At 53.7% G+C, this 25,332-nt stretch overlaps 2 protein-coding genes and 1 long non-coding RNA gene across 9 annotated transcripts; 2 read left to right on the forward strand and 1 right to left on the reverse strand.

Annotated features, from left to right (window-relative positions):
* Positions 1-472: 472 nt before the first annotated feature.
* Positions 473-3,910, reverse strand: TUFM (Tu translation elongation factor, mitochondrial). Its single transcript, XM_082644888.1, has 10 exons — positions 3,773-3,910; positions 3,476-3,670; positions 2,836-3,002; positions 2,512-2,616; positions 2,256-2,420; positions 1,976-2,108; positions 1,788-1,892; positions 1,528-1,679; positions 1,326-1,445; positions 473-843 (listed from the first exon to the last, which is right to left on the reverse strand). Exons 1-10 carry the CDS (start codon positions 3,813-3,815, stop codon positions 670-672), a joined length of 1,359 nt encoding a protein of 452 aa, XP_082501014.1. The 5' UTR covers positions 3,816-3,910; the 3' UTR covers positions 473-669.
* On the forward strand, positions 3,869-11,180 carry LOC309816998. Of its 2 annotated transcripts, XR_014296081.1 has the most exons (4): positions 3,869-4,422; positions 7,060-7,189; positions 8,326-8,484; positions 10,382-11,180. It is a non-coding gene; the product is annotated as an uncharacterized lncRNA (long non-coding RNA). The 2 variants fall into 2 exon arrangements; XR_014296082.1 differs by lacking the exon at positions 7,060-7,189.
* A 2,040-nt stretch (positions 11,181-13,220) lies between these two features.
* SH2B1 (SH2B adaptor protein 1) lies at positions 13,221-21,880 on the forward strand. 6 transcript variants are annotated; one of them, XM_082644886.1, is made up of 10 exons: positions 13,221-13,643; positions 15,794-16,821; positions 17,079-17,180; positions 17,408-17,499; positions 17,612-17,787; positions 19,429-19,632; positions 19,844-20,055; positions 20,188-20,415; positions 20,820-20,919; positions 21,099-21,234. In XM_082644886.1, coding segments are annotated over exons 2-10 (2,055 nt in total). In that variant the 5' UTR covers positions 13,221-13,643; positions 15,794-15,882; the 3' UTR covers positions 21,101-21,234. The 6 variants fall into 6 exon arrangements, with proteins under 6 accessions (XP_082501012.1, XP_082501009.1, XP_082501008.1 ...); XM_082644883.1 differs by lacking the exon at positions 13,221-13,643 and adding an exon at positions 13,734-13,826 and having other exon boundaries at positions 20,188-20,359; positions 21,099-21,256; XM_082644882.1 differs by lacking the exon at positions 13,221-13,643 and adding an exon at positions 13,734-13,826.
* The last annotated feature ends 3,452 nt before the right edge of the window (positions 21,881-25,332 follow it).

Consider the following 25,332-nt stretch of genomic DNA (forward strand, 5'->3'; position numbering starts at 1 on the left):
CATACAAAGCTCACTAGAATAGCTTTCAATCCTAATTTAGCTTCTCTGCCTTGATCTCAAGCTGTCACAGCAGTAGTGACAGCTTTAAGACAGGAGCTTTTCCACCCTGTACCATAGATGAACTCTTGAGGCTAGAGAGGTGAACTCAGTTTAAATGGCTCAGGGATCTCTACCAAGCTATGTGTCCAGCTCCATTTTTTTTTTTTTTTTTTTTTTTTGCGGTACGCGGGCCTCTCACTGCTGTGGCCTCTCCCGTTGCGGAGCACAGGCTCCGGACGTGCAGGCCCAGCGGCCATGGCTCACGTGCCCAGCCGCTCCGCGGCATGTGGGATCTTCCCGGACTGGGGCACGAACCCATGTCCCCTGCATCGGCAGGCGGACTCTCAACCACTGCACCACCAGGGAAGCCCCAGCTCCATTTTTATATTCCTTATCCTCTCCAATGTGTACAAAGGACACAAGGCACACAAGCTAGCTTTCTATTCACAGAACAGTTTATTGACCTACCTCACCTGGCCGGCCACGTGGCCCTCTGGCCAGGGGAAGTGTCAGTCTAGCCGCAACTCGGCTGGGCTGCAGCCTCTGCCTTGAGAAGGGGGCACGAGAGGCAGGAGAGAACACTGGCCAGGGCAGCCATGAACACAAGAGAGCCCCAGCAGAGGTCCAGACTCAGCTCCACTTGATGTTCCTGTCTTCCTCGGTCATGGCTGGCGTGTCAGTGACGAGGCCAGTGCCGATGGTCCGGTTGCCATCTCGCAGGGTGAAACGGTGGCCTTTTTCTAAGATCATTGGCTGCCGCAGGATTAGGGTGAGCTTCAGGTCCTCCCCGGGCATGGCAAGCTCCTGGAGGGCAGAGACAAGGACCACTCATGGTCTTCAAGGCGCCTCCATTCCCTATTTGTTTGCTACCAAGGAGGTTAAAGGTATGGGAAAATGAAGCAGGGTGTTGATTCCTTCTGGGGATACCTTCATCCCAGCTGTTAGGCACATGCAAACAACATACACAAAGGCAGGAAAGGACTGGTGATTAGTGTTTCTAACATTTTTCTTGAGAAAAAAATGTTTAGGGAATTTTGGGTTATACAAGTTTCTTAGTTACAGGGCTTCTCTGAGCTCTTATGTAAAATACACTGGAACTCTCAACCACAAGAACTTCTCTGGGAAATCTCTGTGGGTAAATGCTACCAACGCTAAGGAATACTGGATGAGGACTCATTCCCCCTAAATCCACTGATCCAGGCCCTTCCGTCACCAGTTCCACTTGCATCATCAGCCAGCTTCTCTTGAGGAGGGAAAAGTCCCCCACACTGTCATACACATCGTACCTTCCCTGGAGGCAGGACAATCCGACAGGCCATGTCCCAAGTCAGGGAGAACATGACAGGCATGAAGTGGGATACAAAGGGCTTGTGGCGGCCACCCTCCTCCTTACTGAGGATGTACACCTGTGAGAGAAAACGAGGGTGGAGCTGGGCGTGGCTGGAAGCCTCTCCATGGTGCCTGCCCACCATCACAGGGAGCCCTCACCTGTGCCTCCACCTTCTGGTGGGGCTGGATGGAACCTGGCTTGGCCATGACCAGGCCACGCCTCAGGTCCTCCCGCTTCAAGCCGCGGACCAGAGCCCCAAGGTTGTCGCCTGCCTCTGCCCTCTCCAGGCTCTTGTGAAACATCTCAATGCCTAGGAGAGAGGAGGGAGGAGGGAGGAGGGTGTGGGCAGAGGGAAGGCACAAGGGGTCTGCGAGGGGAGAGACCTGGAGCCCCTGGGTCCCAAGGCTTCCTTCTGTACCTGTCACCACACTGCGAATATTCTTGCTATGTCCCAGGAACTCACACTCATCTCCCCTCTTCAAAATGCCACGCTCTAGTGTGCCTGTCACCACCGTGCCCCGGCCTGGGAGAAACAGGACAGGATGTCAGGGACCCCAGGTGAAGCTTCTGTGAGAGAAAGGGAGTGCAAATGAGCAGGGTCCTCACCAGGGATAGAGTACACTGACTCTATAGGCAGCAGGAAAGGTTTCTCCAGGTCCCGGGTGGGCACTGTGATGTAAGTGTCCACAGCATCCAGCAGCTTCTGCACAGACTTCACGCCTAGCTCAGGGTCACGTTGCTATGAGCGGGAGGTGACAGGATGCTGAAACTTCCATTCTGCTCCTCTTACTTGCCAAGAGCCAGTCTCCAGACTCAGAGCAGAGCTCTGATGTCCATCCATCCCCATCCCCAGCCAGCAGCAGCTCCTGCCCGACCCCGCCCTCACCTCAAGGGCACAGAGGGCAGAGCCAACGATGATCGGAGTCTCCTCCCCTTTGTAGCCAAACTCAGTGAGCAGTTCCCTGATCTCCAGCTCCACCAGCTCCACCATCTCAGAGTCCTGCACAGCATCCGCCTTGTTCACATACACCACCACGCGCTCTACTCCAATCTGTAGGCGGGGAAAGACATAGAGATGGTGTCCTGAGTGGCCCAACGCCCCGCCCCCTTCCTCCTTCCACCCGTACCCAGGCTCTGGGTACCTGTTTGGCCAGTAATAAGTGTTCTCGGGTCTGGGGCATGGGGCCATCGTTGGCTGCCACCACCAGGATGCAGCCGTCGAGGGGGGCTGTGCCTGTGATCATATTCTGGGGAGGGAGAGGAGAGGAGACGAGAGGAAACACTCAGTGTAGGTCAGTGACCTCCTCAGCTCCCCAGCCACCTCCTTACCACCTGCTGTGACTGGCCAGGCCCCCAGATCCATGATCTCAAAACCATACATCTCAAGTATCTTAACCTCCTCCCCACAAGCCTAACATTTTTCCCGAGGGGAGGCAGTTCCAGGCCCTGTCCCCAGCAGCTCTCACCTTAACGTAGTCTGCATGACCAGGACAGTCAGTGTGGGCGTAGTGCCGCGCAGCGGTGCTGTACTCCACATGGGCGGCATTGATTGTGATACCTCGGGCTCGCTCCTCCGGGGCGTTGTCAATCTCCTCGTATTTCTTAAATTTGGCCCCACCTCCCTCGGCTAAAACTAACGGAAGGAAGGGAACACACGTTTCAGCTGAAGTTCCACAGGTAGGGGAGGGGCTCAGGCCACACCCCTGGACCCCTCCTACCTAAACAAAGGACAGTCTGGGAGAAGCAAGCTTCCGAGACGCCCTCCTTCAACTCCTGGAGCAGAGGTAACTTCAGGTCAGAAAGAAAGGTTTATAGGGCCTCAAGGGCCATCCCTGTGACTACTCTAGGGTAACACCTCTGCTTACACGGCACTCCCCAGCGCTGGAGGTAGGCCATTCGGGGTCCCCCAATTTATGCATCACAAACTTCTTCATGTCTACGGGAAATCTGTCTCCTGCATCCTGCAACCTACTTTCCGCCCGAGTTCTGGCGCCTGGGGTCACACTAAACACCTCTAGCAGCCTCTCCGCGGGCTCCACCTCCCTGGCTCCAGGTCCCGCCAGCAGAGCGGGCGCTGCCGGAAGCCTCCACCCCAACCCTGCTTACTTTTCGTGATGGCCGCGGTCAGTGTGGTCTTGCCGTGGTCTACATGGCCAATGGTACCCACGTTTACATGGGGCTTGTCGCGCACATAGATCTTCTTGGCCTCCACAGCCAGGCCGCGGCACAAGAGGGGCAATGCCGGGGCCTTCAGCGGCCGCAAAAGACCCTTCAGCAGTGGGGTCGGGCCGGCGCCGAGACCTGCCGGGGCAGAGGCTTGGAGTCAGGGCGGGGGTCTGAGCCCGGCCGCTCCAGAAGAACCCACGTGAACCCGGGCCGCAATCGCCCTCCCCGCCCCCTCACCGCTGAAGAGGGGCGTCGCGCGCAGCAGGGTCGAGGCGGCCATTGTGGTCGTACTGGTGCCCGGACTAGTGTGGACCGGGCACTGGCAGCAGCGCGTGCAGTAAGCAAAGGGCAACTGTGGATGGAAGTCGCTTCCGGCGGAAGTGAGAGCCGAGAGGGCAAGTCTGGGAGCTTCTAGCCCCCAATCTCTATGGCCCCGTCAACTTCCGGGCGCGGGACGTAAGACGTCCAGGAAGGTGCTGATGGCTCTCGGCTGGGTGAGGATAGAGAAGGTTTCCAAGGCGCCCTCGGGCCTCGCGAGCTCAGGGCCCACGCAGTTCTCTCTGGTGGCACCGGGGGGCGATGTGGAGCGTCCCACAGCGCACCTACGCCCCGGAGGCTCATGGGCGTTGTAGTTCCCAGGGCGGCGAGCTGTGCTGGCACTGAGCGTGGGAGGGCGAGGCCCGGTCTGGAGGCACGGTCCCGTCCTCCTTGAGGCAGAAGCGGCTGTCCCGGCGTGGATGACTCCGGAGCGTCCTGGCCCCGAACCCCCTGGAGTGCGACCCACTGCGCGGGTCTGGCGACAGATCTGGCGGCCGTGTGTCGCAGCTGGAGGTAGGACCAGGCCCTGCGGCCTGGCTGAGGAAGACCGTCCTGGGAATCTTTCGGAGGTGGGGCTCTAGTATGACCCATCTCTCCGCTGAACCTTTGTTTTCTTATCTGTAAAATGGGAATAGTAGTATCTACTTCATAAGGAGATGCTGACATCTGGCTCTGAGAGGAAATGAGCTGGGCAAGAGACAGAAAAGGGCTCCAGAAGCCTCCAGGTCCCCCAGTCTTTGACCCTCAAATACCCCCGCTCCTGGCTCACAGCCTGAGGCGACAAAGTTTGCCGTCCACCCTTGTGGACCCTCAGCAGCCCAGAGAGTAATTCCTTCGATCGTCATTCCGCCCACCCAATTTTATAGATGACCAGGTGAGAGACAAACTTCTAGTGCCTTTAAGGGCAGCCTGAGTCTTTCTTGTTCCTGCTGTGTCCCTGGCTCCTACCACAGGGCGGGGCACTCAGTGAGTACTCAATAAATGTCTGTTGACTGAATGAATGAGTGCAAGGATGACCTTTAACTTTAACATCCATCATCTCATCACCCTGGGATGATAATAGCAGCTGCTTAACCTTGATTAATGTTTCCGAAACTCATCAGACTCAATTGACGGTGTCTGTTTCAAATAGATTCCTTAATTCCTCCCTTGGAGATTATGATTCAGTAGTGTCTGGGCATAGGCAAGGAAACTATATTTATTTTTAACACACACAAACACCCTTGTTAAGCTCAGAGGAGTTTGGGAAACTCCTGGGAATTTCCTAAGACACTATTGGCCACCACCAGGATGTGAGATTTTGGGGGTTGGTACTTGAACAGATGCTTACTATTTTAGTGGTGCTATATTTATTTTAATGTGTATTAGTTTGACAGAAAGACTGGCATTGTAAATATTGAGTTGAAAAAATGAATCAATTTGAAAAACAATACTTGGTAGATAAAATGGGTGGTATGAATATATGGCAAATCTGGGGAGAGGTGAACATGAATGACTGAAATTTGCAAAACAGTGCTCGGAAAAGAGTCCAAAGGGAGAAAATTTCTTGTAGAGCTATTGAGTGTAGCATCCTCTGTAATAGTCAGGAGTCTTGATTTGCAGATAACAGAATTTACAGGGGCTGGTTTGAGAAGAGAGGGATTTGTTTAAAAGTGGTAGGCAGCTTGGGACTTCCCTGGTGGTCCAGTGGTTAAGAATCTGCCTTCCAGTGCAGGGGATGCAGGTTCGATCCCTTGTCAGGGAACTAATATCACACATGCTACGGGGCAACTAAGCCCACGTGCCACAACTACTGAGTCCACGCACCACAACTAGAGAGAAGCCCGTGTGCCGCCATGAAGAGCCCACTTGCCACAACAAAAGATCCCTCATGATACAACTAGGGGCCGATGCAGCCAAATAAATAAATAACAAAAACAAGCGGTAGGCAGCTTATAGACTTGTGGGGCGGGCTGCAGAAATAGCTCCTAAGCCACAGAACTGATCTGATAAGAAAACCGCTGCTACTGCTGCTGGCACCAAACACTAAATGCCAGGATTTAGACTTATCTGTAACAGTGACTGCTTATGGCACTGAAGCCACTTTTGCATCAAGAAAGTGACCTTCTCTCTGGGCTTCCCTGGTGGCGCAGTGGTTGAGAGTCCGCCTGCCGATGCAGGGGACACGGGATCGTGCCCCGGTCCGGGAAGATCCCACATGCCGCGGAACGGCTGGGCCCGTGAGCCATGGCCGCTGAGCCTGCGCGTCCGGAGCCTGTGCTCCGCAGCGGGAGAGGCCACAACAGTGAGAGGCCTGTGTACCGCAAAAAAAAGAAAGAAAGTGACCTTCTCTACTCTCCACCCCCAAAGCCAGGCAAATTCAAAGGCTCACATGGATGTGTCTGATTGGAGAAGTTTAGATCATCATATTTCAGTGTTCTTGTATCAGAGGAGGCTGAGGGATGTATTTTTCTAACTTTGTTGTAAGAACAAGACTGATAGCAGGGAATTTCTCCAGACGTCCAGCCATGCTTATGACCAATATCACAGTGAAAGAGCAGAATGAATACAAATGCCCAGTACGTGTATACAGTAGCATAAATTTTGACATAGCCACTAGATGAAATGTTGGGCTCAGGGTTGCAGAGACAAGAGCCAACCACCTGTGAAAATGCTTGTGAGCAGTGTTAAATGAAAGAAGTTTGGCCACTATAAAAAAAAAAAGCAAGTGTACAAGGTGGGAGTGGGGACAAAGTGGAAAACAATTCTGATTTTAGGAGGCTGTAATTTGCTTGGAGAAGGAGAGGTTTTTCTCGCAAACATTTCTTTTATGTGATTACAGTTAAAGAAGTTTTTTGTGCAGAATCTTGAACTCTTTAAAAAGGATGCTCTTGAAATCAAACAACCTTCTTGGTCTCCCCAGCAGTGCGTTCGTTCTGCTCTATGACAGACACTTTGAGCTCCCGCTTAACAACTATTTTTCCATCTTCCTGCAGTCAGGGCCCTGATTCTGTTCAGGTGGCCCTTTCCCCAGTTCCAGGAATAAATCCTGACAGAGCTAACCCACTTCTGTTCATCTTATTCTCCTTGCCAGGGGGTTTGTTTAGGGTTACGTGTGTGATTCCTTTGGGGCTAATGATTGGTAAGAAGATATCTACCTTGGGGAGGGCTTCTAGGAGAGGATCCCTCACTTTTAAGGAGACCCTGACGAGATGGACATCCTTCAGTTTCTGGAAGTTGTTGGGTCTGGATGGGAAGCCTGGAACTACTGTGCCCATCATGCTCCCAGTCCATGATGAAGCCAAAATCCAGAAGAGGGCAAAGCGAAGAGGATCTTAGAAGTCTGGACTCCTCATGGTGTGAGATGACAAATGTCTTTATTGTTTAAGCCAGACTGTGTCAGAGTTGTCTCTTACTTGCAGCCAAATACACCCTAACAGATAAGTCTGCCTTACAGCACTTGGTACCCTGAGACATATTTCTTGGTTTCACTTGTCTGAGACTGAGTGACTTGAGTAGGGCAAGGACTGGGCTTCCTTCATCTCCGTATACTCTGTGCCTGGCCACAGTAGGCCTCTGTGCATGTTTACACTTGAACTATATTAATGAGCCTTCCAAACCGAAGGGTGCTACCACTGTGATGCTATGAACCTAACATATCCAAAACCGGACTCTCTGTATTCTCCCACACTCTCCCTACACATCTGAATACATGGCACCACCTTTCTCCTTTCCCCTCATCTGACATCTATCCATTACCCAGTCCCACTTATTCTCTCTCCAAAATAAGTCTCAGTGTGACCACTTCTATCTCCACTGTCAATACTGTGGTTCAAACCGGGATCACCTCTCCCCTAGGTTACCTCATGACCTCTCCAATGGGTTTCCCAGCTTCTGTCCTTATCCTCAATACCTGTCAAATCCATCCTCCACACAGCAGCCAGATCAATCTTTAAATGTGATTCAGAAATGAATCCTCCCTCAATGACTCCTTATTACACTTAGAATAAAATCCAAACTCCTGCTTTAAAATGGGTGAACTGTATGGCAGGTGAATTATATCTCAATAAACCTACTATTAAAAAGAAAATCCAGAGTCCTCCCTGTGGCCCACAGGATGCATGATCTGGCCTCTGCCAGATCTTTGACCCCCATCTCAGTACTATTTTCCTCACTCTCTCCCAGCCACACTGGCCATCCTTCTGTTCCACAAACATCCACCATTGCTTCTACCTCAGGATCTTTGCAAATGTTCTTCCCTCTCCCTGGAATGCTCTTCCCTAGAGATTTCCCCACAGCTTGTTCCTTCTCATCTTCCCACCTCAGATGTCACCTCTTCTGTCACTCTCTTATCAATGGTCCTCTTTGATTTTCTTCATAGCATCTAAATATCCAAAATTATCTCAGTAGTTTGCTTGTTTTGGGGGTTTGGTTTTTTACTTTTTTTTCTGTCTCACCAGCTCCTGACAGTAAGAACTTATTTTTCACTCTAGGAACAGTGCCTAATGCTTAGGTGAAGAAGTATTTGTTGAAAGAAGAATTTGTTGAATAATTTCAGTTGAGCATTCAATTAAGCATTGTGTTGGGCTTAAGTTTCTCGATGTTTTCAATGGAAGGCAAATTTTGTATTCACATTCATTTAAAAAATAAAGGTGAGTCACTGTAACTTTTGGGGCTTCTGCTTTATTATCTGTAAAATGGGGATGAGTGAAGAGGTTAAACCTGATGATCTCTAAGATTTTTTGTATCTCTGACTTCTAAAAGGAGATGGGGTCTCCTGTAATTGAAATAGGTTCTGGGGTGACCCACAATTTAGTGGCAAATTGGGGACTAGGACCCAGAGCCTTGTTGTTGGTGTCACTCAACAGACTTATTGGAAGCTCAAGGGCATCCTTCACTCTTCCCCACCAGCCAGCCTGGCAGTGTCTCCTCAGAAATCTTTCTGGACATTCTCCTTGGAACTAACCGCACTGCACTGCCTTGGCCAGGTCAGCATCAGCCCTCTCCTGGACCCCTGCACCCGTCTCCTCTCTGCATCCAGTCCTACCTCTCCCATACTGGCCCTGGATGCCCTTCCAAACACAGAACTCTTATCACACTCATGTCACTCAGATGTGACTGGAGACATTCCAGTTGGAAACACTTTGTGAATGTGACACAAAAGCTCCTAAGTAAAAGGCACTTGAGAGACAACCTAGGTGTGTTAGTCAAGCATGGCTTCCTAGAGGAGGCTACACTCTGAAGCCTGAAACCAGGGGGAGGAAGATTGGCAGAATTAGGGGAAATGGTGTGTGCAGTAGCAGAGGCAGAACCTGAGTAAAGGTGGAGTTCTTCAGCTGTCAAAATGTTCTGATTGAGCGAAGCATGATTTTCTTGGAGGGTAGGAGGTTCTGGTCAAAGCACCAAGGCTGAATTTGACATCCCAGAAAATAGGACAAAATAAGAGAAATTTCCATCTCTTGGGGTGGGGGAGGGTCAAGATGACCTCCAGAAGAAGCCCACAAGCAACCATTTCCCCTTCAGTCAGAGACTCCAGTTTTCCTTTGAAGAGCCACCCTCTGCCATGCTCAGCCCATGGAGTTTGATTGGAGCTGAGCCCATCCCAACCTCAGGTGATGGGTACGTGATCCAGTGTTTACCAATCAGCATAATCTATTCCTCATAGTCACAATTGTCTGTTCAGTGTTAGTATTCTGTTTCAACCCTCACTGGTGTACTGAAGTGCATTTCTGGCACTGACTGCCCAGAGTTAGCACAGACCCCGCAAGTTAAGGGCTCACTCCTTCACAAGACCGCACCCACTTCAGATGCCACCTGCAAGTGGGGTCCCCCAGCCATCTCTACTTCTGGTCAACTGCCTACGGATCTGGGAGTTTCCCATGACCCCCATCAGGTTTGATAATTTACTAGAACAACTCACAGAATGCAGGAAGGCACTATACTTACTATTACAATTATGATTACATTTTATAATAAAGGATACAAGTCAGGAACAGCTAAATGAAGAGCTACATAGGGAGAGGTCTGGGAGGGTCCACAGAGACACAGAGTCGGGGCACATCACCCCCAGCCCCCGACACATCAGTGTATTCACCCACCAGGAAGCCCCACTGAGCTTCAGTGTCCAAAGTTTTTATTAGGGGTTTCATTACTTAAGCATGATTGATTAAATCACTGTCATGTGACTGAACTCAATCTCCAAGTCCCCTCCCCTCCCTGGAGGTCAAACTGGCTCAAAATCCCAACCCTCTAGTCACAAAGTTGGTGTTTCTGGTGACCCCATCCTGAAGCTATGTAGGGGCTTGCCATTAGTCAGCTTGTCAGCAGAAACTCAGGTGTGACCTAAGGGGCTCACGAATGACAGGCACATCTGTCACTGAGGAAATTCCAAGTATTTTAAAAGCTCTGTGCCAGGAACATGGGACAAAGACCAGACAAATTCTTTATTATACGATAGATAGGCATTGGGTGACCCAAGCTGAGCTGATGAGACACAACCCTATTGCACTTGCTGGAATTACTGGGAAAGCTATGATCTTTTTCTGCTAGGATTATGAAGCTGGTAGAGTGCCAGCTTGGAATTCTGGTGGCCATCTTGCTATCTATGAGGGGAAAACCTGCCTGAGGAGGAAGACAGTCCAGAGGAAAGCAGAGCTGAGACAGAGAGCAAGTTCAGACGGACATCGTTTGAGCCTGTGGCTCCAGCCACACCTAATATCATTCTACCTCTGATTTTTAAATTCTGTAAACCAATAAACTCCCCCTCTTTTCATGTTTAAACTACCTTAAACGGAGTGGGGGGCTGTTCCTATTACTTGTAACTGAAAGCATCCTGAGTGTTACATCCCCCGTTCGTAAGGAGGAAGAAGTGTTTTCCCTTTCATATTAATACCTTGGCTTAACCTGGGCCCTGGATCCATCCTTCCCACCTTCCCCAAACTTCACTCCTTCAATTACCATCCTTTCTACTGGCTCCTTTCCCCTAGGACTTCAGACATAATCAGGTTTCCCTCAGGATTGAAACAAACAAGCAAACCTTTCCACCCTCTAAAATTGCAGCCCTCCGTATCTCTCTCCTTCCCTTTTTGGCCAAACTATAGGGCAGCTCTCAGCATTCCTCCTCCCACTTGTTCACCTTCCATTCATTCCTCAGTCCACTACCATTGGCTTCTGCTTCCTTTTCACTTCCCTAAAGATACTCTCAACAAAGTCACCAAGCAATCTAAGTCAATGTATTCTATAGGAGACAATGGCAGTGCACAGTACCATGGATTCCTCTTTATCATTTATCATTCCTCTTTATCATCCTCTTTATCATTTGTGTGTGAAGTGTTTGCCCAATCCACACACACACACACACACACACACACACACACACACACACACACACACACACACACACACACACACACACACACACACACACACACACACTCTGTATTCCCACACCCCCTGGTCTTTGGTGTGTGGTTTTTCTTCCAAATAATTAGACCTTCCAGATTTTTTTTTTTTTTTTGAGTACTGTCCTCAGGCTACTGGAGTCTTTGCTTTGACGAAGTGCCTGAGAATTGACATCTCCCAGGGGAAGCCCTAGTCTACAGCTGAGGGATGTTGGTATATGAAAGGCCCAGCTCCCTTGTTTCTGGATAAATCTGAGGCACAACTTACATCCAGGGCTCCCTTGAGGAATCAAGCTGAACTACTCTCTTCCTGAAATCACATGTTTGCTTGGTTTCCTCTCCTGCTTCTCCCACTCCTTTACTAGTTTCTCCTGGTAGAACTTTTTAAATAAATCACTTGCACAAAAATTCTCATCGCGGAGTATGCTTTTGGAAAATCTTACCCAAGACAACATCTCAGCACTTTCTACTTCTCTTTCTTTGCCTGCCTGTTAAATGTGGCTTTTCCCCCAGAATTAGATTTCAGGCTCTCTTCTCTCTACACATATTACCGGGATGATCTCATTCATGTCCATGGCTTTAACCACTACTCATGTCTGATCACGACCACACTACTTTGTGCAGCTGAGGCTGTAGATCCATCTCTGCTGGACAGCTCCACCTAGTTGCCTACAGGCACCTCTTACACCAATACAGTAGTCATTAGGCCCATGTGGCTATTTTAATTAATTAAAATGAAAACTTCGGTTCTGGGAATTCCCTGGCAGTCCAATGGCTAGGACTCGACGCTTTCACTGCCATGGCCCGGGCTCAATCCCTGGTCAGGGAGCTAAGATCCTGCAAGCTGTGCAGCATGGCACAAAAAAAAAAAAAAAAAATAAAGAAAGAAAAGAAAACTTCAGTTCCTTAGTTACACTAGCCACATTTCAAGTGCTTAAAAGCTACATGTGGCTAGTGCCTACCAAACTAGGCAGTACTAATACAGAACATTTCAGTCATTGCAGAAAGTTTTATTGGACAGCTTAGACACATTTCCAAACCTAACCCATCATCACCAGCCCCTTACCTTTCTGTATTCCTCAACTTTTCTCTCTCCTGGACAAGGATGGGCCAACTATAGAGAAAGGGTATGTAAGGGTATCAGGGAGGGGGGGCGGTGATCACAGAACTAGAGGCCTTTCCATTGACATCTTTTTCTGAACTGGAAGATGGAATTGACAAAGATGGTGATGAAGACCTTAACAAAGGCCATCTGGGAGCTGATGTTAATTTGGTTAGAATTGGGGTAGAGATGGAGACAAAGGCTGATTAGGCCAGAACTTGCCCTTCCACAATGATTTTTTCCAACTCCATCCAGTAGCCTCAGCCTCAAACAAACATCTTTGTGTGAGTCAGGGCATTTATCCATCTCCAATCTCGTGGGTCACGAGGCCTTTGGGTTTCAGGATAAGCACATGATCCAAGCCAATCAGCTAAAGTCAGTTCTGGAAATTTTACTGCAAATCTCAGAAAAAAAGACATGCTCCTACGAGAGTTGCTAAGCTACAGGTCTTAAGTTTGGAGCTATGGAAATCCATTTTGCCACTAAGAGAGGCATGGGGAGAGCTCAGCCTAGAGATGAACCACAGGTTCCCAATATCTTTTGGCCCTTTTATTCAGCTGTTCCTGAAGAAGCTTGATCCATTCTTTTCAATGGCTTGAGCAAAAAGATTCCCTTATTGCTTAGGCCAGTTGGAGCTGGGTCAATGAGAGACCTGATTGATTAGGATCTCATCGTGCTCATGATTTCGACTGCCCTCTACTACAACTTAATGAGTCTCAATTTCTATATCTGGCCTTGATGTCTCTCCTCAGCTCCAGACTGTATGTCCACCTGCCTCCTGACGTCCCACAGACACGCCCCAAACTGACCTCATTATTCCTGCCCCCCCAACCTTTATTTCCCAGTTCAGAGCTGGGACCTCCTAGAACCTCCAGTACTTTCCTCAGAGAAGCCAAGGTCGTAAGTTCAGGCTCCGCCTCCTCGCAAGGCCTCACCAAGGTCACCCGCATCTTCCCTCCTCCAGCTCTTTGGCGGCGGTGTCCTCGAACCCCTCTGCAGCCCGGCTGGGCGCTCTAGGCTACAGCAGGCCCTTCAAAAAGCCTTCTCAACTCGCTGGTTTCCGGTACCGGTGGCTACCCTAGCCTTCATCAGGGCCTCGGGATTCTATTCCCCTAAGGTGCCTTCTCTATGGTTGACTGCTCCCTACTGTCCCGACTTTCCTCTGGGAGGACGCTCTGGTGGGACCCAACCCCTTCCTATGGCTGCTTCTGCGGTCCCTTTTAGGCGCAACTGGAGAAGTCACTAAGCCCTCCGAGACTCCCACCTTCTCAGCTCTGGAAGTGTGGCACGGAATAGGAGAATGGCGGAAGTGAGTGTGAACGTGCCCTTCCTTCTCCTCGTTCTTCTCTATGGTCACTTCCTTCGGTGACGGGAAAAGGGGGTCCCGGCGCCTGCGCAGAACCGGGCTGGGAGCTAGTCGCGGAGCGGGGGGTGGGGCAGGGAGCGGGAGCTGCCGCCGCCGCCGGAGCTAACCGCGGGGACCGAGATGCAGGTGGGACCGGAACCGGAACCCCCCTCTTCCAGTCCCTCTTCCCTCTCCGCGACCCGGCCCCAGCGCCTGCGAGGAACCTTGGGTGGGGGCGGGCGTGGGGGGCTAGAGGCAGGAGGGGCGCCCGGCCCCGGAGAGTGCAGCAGAGCGGGCTGCTTCCCTGGAGGCTGCGGCCCCGGGAAATGGGCGGGTAGAGGGTGTCCAGGGAGGAGGGTCGGGTCGGAGTGGGTTGACCACCGGGTCCGGAGGGTCCGAGCCAGGAGCGGAGCCTGCACGCTCCACCACCCGCCCTTCGGGAAATATCAGAACTGAGCCGAGAGGCAGGTGCACTGGGAAAAGGTGCCTGAGTTCTACTTGGCAGAAGAGAAACTGAGTCACCAGCTCAGGAGCCGCAGGGTCAGCGGGCCTGAAGGGGGCTGGGTCTGCCTGTGGTGCAGAGGGTTGGGTCGGCCGGTGTGAGCTGAGGTGGCCTCTGCTTGGAGATTGGTCTCTCTGCTGTGTCTGCACCTCTTGGCTCGGTTCCCCCGTGCTCCATGACTCTTTCGTCTCCTGGCGTCTTCTCGTTGGTTTGGAATTGTCCCTATGGTTGGAGCCATCTGAGTGTGTAGGGTTTAGGTCAAGGAGAAAGGGGAGGGGGCGCTGACCGCGGGTCTGAGCAGGAGTCTGGGGTTTGGGGAGATTTGCCTGAACTGCTTTCACCTCATTCTTGGTGCCAGTCATCTTCCAGTATAATATGGGGGAGGAACACTAACGGAAGAGCCATGGGTTGTAAATTCCATGCCCAGCTCTGCCACTTGCTAGTTGTAAGACGTTGGGAAGGCTCTTCCTTTCGCTGATTTCTCTTTGAGAAAATTGGAACCCATAAAGATAGTAATAACGGCAAGTCATTTATTGTGTGCTTACTTTGTGTCAAGCAGGGACATGTTCTGTTTAATTCTCGCAACAATTTTAGGGGTTAGGGATCATTAGCTCTGTTTTATAGATACGAAAACTGAAGCTCTGAGAGGACATGTCATTTGTTCACGATCACACAGCTAATAGGTGGCAGAGATGGAGTTTCATTCTAAGCCTAACTCCAGAACCTGTGGCCTTAACCATCAGGCTAACCAGCCTTTAGGGCACGCTCCCCTGTGAGAGAAGAGGGAGGTGAAAACTCCAAGGCCCCAGCTTCCTGATACATTTTATTTACTTTGTGGCCAGCAGAGACTTGCCCGGACCCAACCCACAGTCTGTCCTCACCTGGTGCTGCTGCCTCTGGGTCCCCGCCTGGAGGGGCACCAGAGAAGTGGGCTCTGGGCATTCCAAGCCTCCTTGACAACAGTGCTTGGGTGCTGGGCCCTGGGGTCGGCTTTCAAGACAGTTGTTTGAATCTGTCATCCATCCATCCTCCGTAATGAGCAGCCTCCCTCCTCAGAGATGGACCTCGGGATACAGGAGGCAGGGTCTCTGAGCGCTGCAGGCCTAGCTCCCCTGAGAGCTGGGGCAGTGAGGGGCGGTGACTGAGGCTGGTGCAGTCAGGACTGTACGGTGGGAAAAACAGTAGACTTGGAGTTCTGAAACTTTTTCTGAGCTTCGGGTTCCTCATCTATTACAGAGGTTGTGAAAACCTCTCACAGGGAAAGGTAAGAACGGTACATGGGAGGCACGTAGTAAATAGTGAAGGATGGCTTTAGAGAAGGGAGGTGACGTGGAAAAGAGTCCCTTTTAGAGGCAGGTGCTGCACAGCCGTCCACCACACCTGGAGCTGAAGCCAGGGAGAGTGGACTGGGGAGGCAACAGGGTGGGTGCAGGCGAGACCTGGGGCTGGTGGGGCACGAGGATCTGGGGAAGGGAAGGGTGGCAGCGTGGTGTTCAGCCCTGTTGCTCTCTTGAGGAGTCTAGACCAGAGGAGGGAGTCTGGCTCGGGGTGGGGCTCTGGCCCCGGTCCCACCTCAGCAGTGACTCGATGTATGTGCCTCTTCCTTCTGCAGCTGCTGCCGCTCTCCCTGTGTCTTCTGGCCGCTTCCCTCTTTGCTGCCCCTCCCCACAGGCTCTCCCTCTCCACCTCCTGGGGGCCATCATGAATGGTGCCCCTTCCCCGGAGGATGGGGCCTCGCCCTCCCCTCCCCCCTTGCCCCCACCCCCTCCCCCGAGTTGGCGGGAGTTCTGCGAGTCCCATGCCCGGGCGGCTGCCCTGGATTTTGCCCGCCGTTTTCGCCTCTACCTGGCCTCCCACCCCCAATACGCAGGGCCTGGGGCCGAGGCTGCCTTCTCCCGCCGTTTTGCTGAGCTCTTCCTGCAGCACTTTGAAGCCGAGGTGGCCCGGGCCTCCGGCTCCCTCTCGCCACCCATCCTGCCTCCTCTGAGTCCTGGTGTGGAGATCCCGCCACAGGACCTGTCCCTTGAGAGCTGCAGGGTGGGCGGGCCCCTGGCTGTGCTGGGCCCTTCTCGATCATCTGAGGACCTGGCCGGCCCCCTCCCTTCCTCAGTCTCTTCCTCTTCTACAACCTCCTCGAAGCCGAAGCTAAAGAAACGCTTCTCCCTCCGCTCAGTGGGTCGCTCGGTCCGAGGTTCAGTCCGCGGCATCCTGCAGTGGCGGGGGACTGGTGACCCTCCCTCCCCAGCGGGGCCCCTAGAGACCTCGTCGGGCCCCCCAGTGTTAGGTGGAAACAGCAATTCCAACTCTTCTGGCGGGGCTGGGACCATTGGTAGGGGACTGGTTAGCGATGGAACATCCCCTGGGGACAGATGGACTCACCGTTTTGAGAGGCTGAGACTCAGTCGGGGAGGGGGGACCTTGAAGGATGGAGGAGGCGTGGTGCAGAGGGAAGAGCTGCTGAGTTTCATGGGGGCTGAAGAGGCAGCCCCTGACCCAGCTGGAGTGGGCCGGGGAGGAGGGGCAGTGGGGCCTACCTCAGGGGGAGGAGGGCAACCTCAGTGGCAGAAGTGTCGCTTGCTGCTTCGAAGTGAAGGAGAAGGAGGAGGAGGAAGCCGTCTGGAGTTCTTTATACCACCCAAGGTGAGGGCCAGAGGAGGAGGGTGGGTGACCGGGAGCGAGGGATTGAGCGCTGGGGACGTGGCCCACATGCCTAGCTTTGCTTACTTGGATTTTTAAAGCTAGCTCTTGGCTCTGGGTTCCTAGCGTGGGCAGGACAGAGAAAGTAGTGTTATTTGTCTAACTCCCTTGGGGTGTGGAAGGAAAGATGAATCTCAAGGGAAAGGAAAGCTGGTCTCTGCACACCAAAAATCTGGATCTTGTTCTCTCTCCCAACTTAGGCGTCTCGGCCTCGACTTAGCATTCCCTGCTCTGCGATCACCGATGTGCGGACAACCACAGCCCTGGAGATGCCTGACCGGGAGAACACGTTTGTGGTTAAGGTAGGAGCCCTGGGCTCCCTTGTCCACTTGGAGCACTCTTAGCACATTGAAGCAAGGGATACTGATGCAAGGAGGGGCACACATGCCAGGTACCTTGACGGTGTGTCCCTGGGGCGGCAGCTTTTCTGGGACGAGGGGTGAGAAGGAGGATGTTCTTGTTCCTGTTGGAGGTGAATTAAGGCCTCGAGACCTGGAAGTGGCCTGTGGGCCTCCTCTTGTCCCCATAGGTGGAAGGCCCCTCGGAGTATATCCTGGAGACAGCTGATGCTCTACACGTGAAGGCCTGGGTGTCTGACATCCAAGAATGCCTGAGCCCAGGGTGAGGAGCCCGTCTTCTGTCACTGAGGGGACCAGGGGGTGAGGGTGGTGAGCAGCCTTTTGCCTCTCCCCTGGTGACTTTCCTCCCAGCACCATTTTCCCTGTCTCTGCAGACCCTGCCCTGCTACCAGTCCCCGCCCCATGACCCTCCCCCTGGCCCCTGGGACCTCATTCCTGACAAGGGAGAACACAGACAGCCTGGAGCTGCCCTGCCTGAATCACTCGGAGAGTCTGCCCAGCCAGGGGCTGCTGCTGGGGCCCAGCGAGAGCAGCGACCGCCTTTCGCAGGGTAAGGGTGGAGCCTTAGAGAGCTGTGAACCTCGGGACCCGCCACGCAAGAACCCCGGCCATCAGGCCCAGGCCCTCTCTCCAGGCTCTGCTGTGCACCCCATGCCTGCTCCTCAGCTGCCACGACCAAATGTCTGACTTTTGTCCCCGAACGTGCCTGACCACAGTTTACAGTTTAGAACCATCACTATCAACAGCCCCACACGAGCCCCAGGCCAGCTCCTCTCCAGCCTTCTATGCCCGGTCTTGTCCCTTTTCTGTAAGCCTTGTGCCGGCCACCACTCTGGCTGGAGGTAATGGTTCTCTTCTCCAGAGTTTCCAGAACGCTTTGTACATATCTTTGTTTTGTTCTTACTCGCATCTCTGTGCACATGTTGACGGTACTAGATTTTCTTTTGACTCCCTACTTTTAGACACACGTATATGCTACCCACATACATAAACACACAAAGATGCGTCTGCCTGGCCCCAGCTCACCTTTCTAGACTCCACTACACCCTTTTTTTCTGATCCTCCATTCCGAGCTTCAGTTTCACTGTGCTTAGCACACAGGCTGTATGCAATGAGTAAACAAATGAATTAAAGACTCTTTAAGAGCCAGAACGGACCTTACAGGTCGTCCATTCCAATCTCCTCGTTTCTCAGGCAGCTAAGAGCAGAGAGGAGAAATGGCATTTCTGAGGGCACCTGAGAGTCACTGACAAAGCGGCTATGCCAGCTTGTTGCCTGAGCCATAGCACTCTGCACTCCGCATATTCCCATCCTCGGAGCACTGATCATGTACGACATGCCTGTAGGCTCACGCCTGCCGCTCAGCAGACATTGAGGAGCGCCCTAGTACATCCTCGACCCTCTGTTAGGCTCTGGGGCAGGCTGAGGGGCTCAGAGCTGCCCCGTGGGCTCACAGTCTAGCGGAGTTGGCAAGACATCACTCCCTCTAAAAAGCAGGACTCCCAAATGGAGACCCTGTGCTTAGTGTCCTCTGAGCGGCACCAGCAGGAAGCCTCGGGAGCTCAGAGGAGGAAGAGAATCATGGGAGGTGGGATAGACGGGGAATTCTACACAGGCGAGGTGCGAAAAGAACGTGGCTTGGAGAAGCTAGGAGAGCAGAGACCTGAGATGGGGAGAGGCCCGGAGAGCTGGAAAAATTAGACGGGATAATTGGGTTAAAGTGGAGGACACAAGAATACAAGTTAATCTGAAGATCAGGTTGGTTAGGTTGGGGGGATTCACAGAAGGAGAAGCTTTGATGCCTCTCAGAGTTGGGGGTTTTGTCCTGCAGGCAAAAAAAGGACCCCTTTTAAACGTGAAAATATTTGAGGGATTCTACCCCCCCCATCCCCACCTCTGTGACTACAGCTGTAATTTCAACTGTTGATTCAGAAGAGATGTAGACACATTAGGATTCTAGGACCTTGTTGGAATAACTGCAGTCCTTCAGCAATGCGTGAAGCATAAGTTAGGAGACATTGATAAAAACAGTCAGGGCTCAGTGCCTGAAGAAAGATTCAGCATTTCAGCCAGCTGACCACCAGTGTACCCAGGGTAACCTGTCAGGTGGGGAAGTGGGCCCAAGCAGACCAATCCTCCCAAAGAGTAGCTTCTCAAGCTCTCAATTTTGCCCTCCTTTTTTTTTCCCCAGGGGCATATGGGGGCCTCTCAGACCGCCCGTCAGCGTCCATCTCCCCCAGTTCCGCCTCCATTGCCGCCTCCCATTTTGACTCAATGGAACTGCTTCCCCCAGAGTTGCCCCCCCGTATCCCCATTGAAGAGGGACCCCCAGCAGGGACAGTTCATCCCCTCTCGGCCCCCTACCCACCCCTGGACACTCCGGAAACAGCCACAGGTACCAGCGGTGTGAGTGTGTGTCTGCCTCCAAGCCTGGTTGACCACCTGCCTGAAACTCTTGGTCTTGGGATCCTGAGGGATCTGACCTGGGGGCCTGATGGGGGAACGGATGGGGAGTGACATATGAGGGGAAAGCAAGGCTTTTCATCTCCCAGGATGAGGGAGGCTTCCCTGACACCTCAGTTTCCTTCCCTCTCTCTTTCCTGAAGGGTCGTTACTGTTCCAGGGAGAGCCAGAGGGAGGTGAGGGGGATCAGCCCCTCTCAGGGTATCCTTGGTTCCACGGGATGCTCTCTCGACTCAAGGCTGCCCAGCTAGTGCTGGCTGGAGGTACCGGCTCCCATGGCGTTTTCCTGGTACGTCAGAGTGAAACGAGACGGGGTGAATATGTCCTCACTTTCAACTTCCAGGGCAAGGCCAAGGTGAGTGAGGAGAAGGCTCCGCTGTAGGCAGTGGGCCTGCGGGTAGGGTGGGGAACGGTGCCATCAGGGGAGAAGGGTTCTGTGACTGGCGGGGTTCGGGCTCCTGCTTTACCCCAGTCATCCTGCCCTCAGCACCTGCGTCTCTCGCTGAATGAGGAAGGTCAGTGCCGGGTTCAGCACCTGTGGTTCCAGTCCATTTTTGATATGCTCGAGCATTTCCGGATGCACCCCATCCCTCTGGAGTCCGGAGGCTCCAGTGACGTTGTCCTTGTCAGCTATGTCGTGTCCTCCCAGCGACAGCAGGGTGAGCAGAGCAGGTCTGCAGGGGAGGAGGTGCCCGTGCACCCAAGAAGTGAGGAGGTGTGTGTGCCAGAAAGACGGGGCGGGGGGCTTGAGGAGGAGAGGCTTTGTCAGGGAGAGAGGGGTAGAGAAGTTTCCTGTGTGCTGGGTTTCTTGGGGAAAGGAGTACATGGGGATGTAGGAAGGCAGGGGGCTCCGTGCTGGAGCCGGGAGGAAGTGGAGAGCTGGGTTGGCGCATTCCCATTCCATCGGACCCTCTGTTCCATCGTTTGTCTGTCTCCTAGATCCATCCTCCCTGGCCTTGTCTTTGCCCTTCATCACAACCTTGCCTTGGGCCTGCCCTTCTTGGGGGTGCTCGGTCTGATCCCCCTCCCTCCTCCCTTGATGTCTGATGTCCCTGTCTGATCTCTCCCTTTTCCCCACCCCGACGTCCCATCTGTCCCCACGTTGCCCCTCCCCCCCAGGCCGGGAGCAGGCCGGGAGCCATGCAGGGGTGTGCGAGGGAGATCGATGCTACCCCGATGCCTCCTCCACCCTCATGCCCTTCGGAGCGAGTGACTGTGTGTAAGTGTGGTCCTCCTCTCACCGCCGCCCATGATCCATCTTCCATGGATGGGGGTTGCTCAGGAGATGGGATACGGGGGAGATAGCACATGGCTCCTGGGGGGATGAGTGAAGGGGAGGCTGCTACAAGAGCTTGCCTCCTTCCACAATCAGTCTGTCTTCTTACCGTTCCTATCCAGAACCGAGCACCTCCCATGACCCACCCCAGCCCCCTGAACCCCCTTCATGGACAGATCCCCCACATCCTGGGGCAGAAGAGGCGTCGGGGGCGCCAGAAGTGGCGGCAGCAACAGCCGCAGCAGCCAAAGAGAGGCAAGAGAAAGAGAAAGCGGGCAGTGGAGGGGTCCAGGAAGAGCTGGTCCCCGTGGTTGAGCTGGTCCCCGTGGTTGAAATGGAAGAGGCCATAGCACCAGGCACGGAGGCCCAGGGAGGCGCTGGATCTGGTGGGGCCCCCGGGGTAACCCTGATGCTGCAGCTCCAGCAGTTACCACTAGGGGGCGATGGAGAAGAAGGGGGCCATCCCAGAGCCATAAATAACCAGTACTCCTTCGTGTGAGATACCCTACCCCACCCTTTCTCCACTCTTCTTGCTCCCCAGCCTTCAGTTCGTGAGATTGGGGCTGGGCAGGGACATAGAGGAGCAGTGGGAATCCCCTCCCCACATGCTTCATTACCCTTGACGGCTAAGGGCATATATGTTGGTACAAAAAGGTTCAAGAGCCCTGCTAACTCCCCAGTTCATACACTACAGGTGCCCTGTCCCCTGGGCAGGGGATTCAGGCTCCAATTACCTCCCCAAGGGGCTCTTATGGTCAGCCCCATCCCTGGGGGCATTTCCCCATTAACCACTCCTCAGCCCAAGGAAGGGTGAGGGGGAAGGGCTGTCAGTTATATTAAGGTGGTTGTTCTTGTTGTTTTAAACAAAATGGAGAAGCATAAATAAATAAAAGGGTTTATCTCAGTTCCATCGTGATGGCTGTGGCCAGTTTTTGCAGTGGGGACTGGGACAGGTGGGTCAGGAAGGCAGCCCACTCAGCGTTGCGAGCTCCAGAGCTGAGAGACTGGAGGGCTGGGTCAGGTTGAGTCCCTGTTGCTCTCCAGACCTGTGCTTTCGGCCCATCACTCCTCTGGGGGCTGTCCTGTTTCTTGAGCGGTAAGTGCAGAGCCAAACGGTGCTTCTCGGGGTCTCCAGCCAAGTTCTCTTGATGGGACAGGACAGTGAACGGCAGGATTGATGACCTCCAAGGAGCCTTCCTGCTCTGAATTCTTCAGTTAAGGCTTCCTACCCTAGGGAGAAAGCAGGCCGAGAGAGATTGTACGGGGGCTGGGCTGGGGGCATAGTGGCTGTGTTGGGAGAGATTTAATGTGGCAGCCAGAGGGACCCAAGGGCAGGCTGACTGCCCCCCTTCTCAGAGCCAAGCTGGGAAGCTGCCAGATAGTTGATAAAGAGTGCTGGTTTCCACTCCTGCCTTTGCTTCTCATTTGCTGTGTGGCCTGGGCAAGGTGTAGCCTCTCCAGGCCTCAATATCCTTATCTGTAAAATGGGAAGTTTCATCTAGGTTGGAGCTGCTGACATGATTTGCTTGGTCTGGACAATGTTTCCATTGGAATTTCACATAAAAGTTCAGATTACTGGTTTCTCTTGAAAATTAGAAGATCCAGCCTCACGTGGTATCCACCTTCCACTTCTGCTCCATCCCCACCAGCCCACTTCACTCACATGATGTGCCTAGCTAGGCCTGTGAGCATTTGAGTTTGCAACATCTCCTCCCTGCGCCGTGCCGCCCCCCACCGCTCCCCCCCCGACCATTAAACCCAGGCTCTCCTCTCTGGACTGAATTGTGGCTGTGCCCTCCTCCAACCGAGGGCACCCCTGGGCTTCCCAGCTCTGTGGGTGCCAACAAGGAGGGGCTGGGTTCTGAAGAATCCCACCTGTTTTGTTGGCCCTCTCCCTTCCCCACCTCCATCCAGTTCTGCCTCTTAACCATTCTGCCTCACTTTCCTTCCCGGGCAGTGTGGAGTCTACACTTCCATGCCCCTCAGCCTCTGCCCCCACCCCCGGGAGGCCCTATGACCACGCTTATGACCTTGCTATTCTGGGCCTTGCGTCCTGTTGGGAGATGGACAGGAGACAGCTGGGCTCACAGGCCACCCAGCCTAGGGGGCTAGATGGGGGAAGCCTGCTGACTCTCCTGGTTTTGTCTAATCCCTGGGGCTACCCCAAACCTTGGCCTCAGGAGACTGGGGATAGGATTGGCCTTGCAAAGGGAGGGGGATGGTTTGGGGATGTGGATGCTGTGTTCTCAAAGTGAGATGGCGAGTGAACGCTGTGGCGCCCCAGGGTAAGCAGGACCTGATCCTCTCCTAATCTAGCAGCAACTGGTGCTGCGAGGCTCCCCCCTCCCACTAAATCCTGCCAGCCCTCAGGGACTTGCCTTCTGAAGATGTGTGGGGGAAGGGCACAAGAGCCTCCTCACCACCCCCCCGCCTGCACCCCCAAGATTTGCATGTCTTGGCTGGAGGAGCCTAAGACACTTTCCCTCTAAGCCTGTCTATGGATGGTTCAGCTGAAGTTCGGAACTGGTCGGGGACTGAGCAGGCTCTACCTCTGTGTCCTTCAGAACTAACGCCTCTCCCATTCTCAGCTTCAGTGCTCAGGAGGGGACGAACACCTTCCACCTCTGGGCCTGGAGACCCTAGGTGAGGGCTCCAAGAGAGCACGCGCCTCCATCCCAGTTCACACCCAGCCTCCCTGATGGTGATCTTTTGGCAGCTCTTGGCTGGTGGCTTTCCCTCTCTGGCTTGTTTCCCCTCTGGGAAGCTGGGGGAGGCAGAAATGAATAACCTTACAGGGCCCTGTTGGCAGCAGTGCCCTGTAAAGCCTGCCTCCTTTCCTCGGCCTCATGCTCTCCAGTCCCTTGAAGCCGATATCTGTCCAGTCTTCTCCCCCTTCTCCGTGTTGGGCATTCCTGCTCCTTTAAGACAGTGCCCCTGTCACTCCTCTAGGTGGTGGCGGGGAGAAGCCAGCCAGCACCAAAAGGCTTGGCAGATGCTGAGCCTGACTCTGGCCTAAGAAGGTGGGTGCTGGGCCAGGTGGAGGATGTGACCCCCAACACCTCACACCATTGTCTGAGCCCTCACACCCGCACATCGCAGCAGGATTCTGCTTCAGGGAGGGGTTTGTTGGACCCATGAAAAGGGAGAGGGAAGGAGCGCCGTGTCCTCGACTCACCCGAGAGGCTGCCCTCCCCCAGGTCCAGGCAGAGGAAAGGATGGGTATGGGGGCTAAATCCTTCAGTGCCATCCACCCCTGCTGGCCTGCCCGCCCCCCAAAAGTGGGGCTTCCCTTTCCTTTGCCCCGCTGTCTCCTGTGCCATTGTCTGCTTAGGGACTTGAGTGCCAGACAGCGAAGCGACCTTGAGAACCCTTTCAGTGGCCTATACCCCTCACTGTTCATTTCAGGAAACTGAGGCCTAGATGGAGGAAGGACTTGAGGCCAAGGCCATAAGCCTGCTTCCCCTCACTGACCTCTCACCATTCTCTCATTCAGCCTTTCTCCTCTCTGCCCTCCTTTCCTCCCCTGCCCATACCCCATGCTACCCTCTTGTCTGTTCCTCCCGCAGCTGGTAGTAACCAAGAGACTCCCCTATCCCAGAGCAGGGATGGGGGTGGGGTGTTCAGAGCAGCTGCTTCTCTGAGGGAGCTGATACTGAGACCAGCCGCTCAGCAACAGCTTGTGGCTTTGCACCCAGCCCTGAGCCCCCACCCACCTGGCTGCTGCATGCCAGCTCCCTTTTCCCCACTGCTCCTCAGACTTCCCTCTGACCCTGGCAGCCCTATCTCTATCCCCCCAGCTATGACTGTCCTTATTTCCCCTAGACCTGTCCCCATCAATCTGCCCGCCGTCCATTCCTTTGGTCTGGAGCCTCTGCTTTATCCAGCTTCCCCGAGCCCCTTCCCTTAATGTCCCTTCCCTCAGCCCTCTGCCGACAGGGTATGCCCAGGGTATGCCTGAGCACACAGCTCCGATCCTCACTCCCTTTGAGGACAGCTACTTCAGGGCCAGGGCGGAGTGCAACCACACGCCACGTGGGGTCTGCCATGTAGACCCCGTGGGTTAAAGAGAGCACAGTGTGGGATGAGGTGACCCTTATTCCATGACTTGGGGTGACCCCTGCCCCCATTCTGAAACATTGATCCCTCTCCCTCTGCCATCAGCACGTTCTGTAGGCTCATGGGTTACCCGGCTGCCTGGGTATTCCATTTTCTTGGTGGAGGGCATTCCCTGTCAGGGTGCGGGGCCCTGAAGGCTCTGTTCCCAGTGGCTGAGTTAGAGCGGTGGGGAGGGGGGGTTTACGGGAGAGACAGGCAGTCCTGGCTTTGCTCACCAGGGCCTGGACACTAAATCCCTTG

Source organism: Mesoplodon mirus, assembly GCF_964341445.2.
Source record: "Mesoplodon mirus genome assembly, chromosome: 15".
Lineage (NCBI taxonomy): Eukaryota > Metazoa > Chordata > Mammalia > Artiodactyla > Ziphiidae > Mesoplodon > Mesoplodon mirus.

Excerpts from the sequence above, each read along its gene's own strand:
- TUFM (XM_082644888.1), bottom strand. The coding sequence starts at position 3,815 with ATGGCCGCCTCGACCCTGCTGCGCGCGACGCCCCTCTTCAGCG. Across the intron at positions 2,617-2,835 it reads GTCATGCAGACTACGTTAAG|AATATGATCACAGGCACAGC; the intron begins GTGAGAGCTGCT and ends CTCCCTCCCCAG. Across the intron at positions 1,446-1,527 it reads ACCAGAAGGTGGAGGCACAG|GTGTACATCCTCAGTAAGGA; the intron begins GTGAGGGCTCCC and ends TTTCTCTCACAG.
- SH2B1 (XM_082644887.1), top strand. The coding sequence starts at position 15,769 with ATGTATGTGCCTCTTCCTTCTGCAGCTGCTGCCGCTCTCCCTGTGTCT. Across the intron at positions 16,822-17,078 it reads AGTTCTTTATACCACCCAAG|GCGTCTCGGCCTCGACTTAG; the intron begins GTGAGGGCCAGA and ends CTCCCAACTTAG. Across the intron at positions 17,500-17,611 it reads CAAGAATGCCTGAGCCCAGG|ACCCTGCCCTGCTACCAGTC; the intron begins GTGAGGAGCCCG and ends CTGTCTCTGCAG.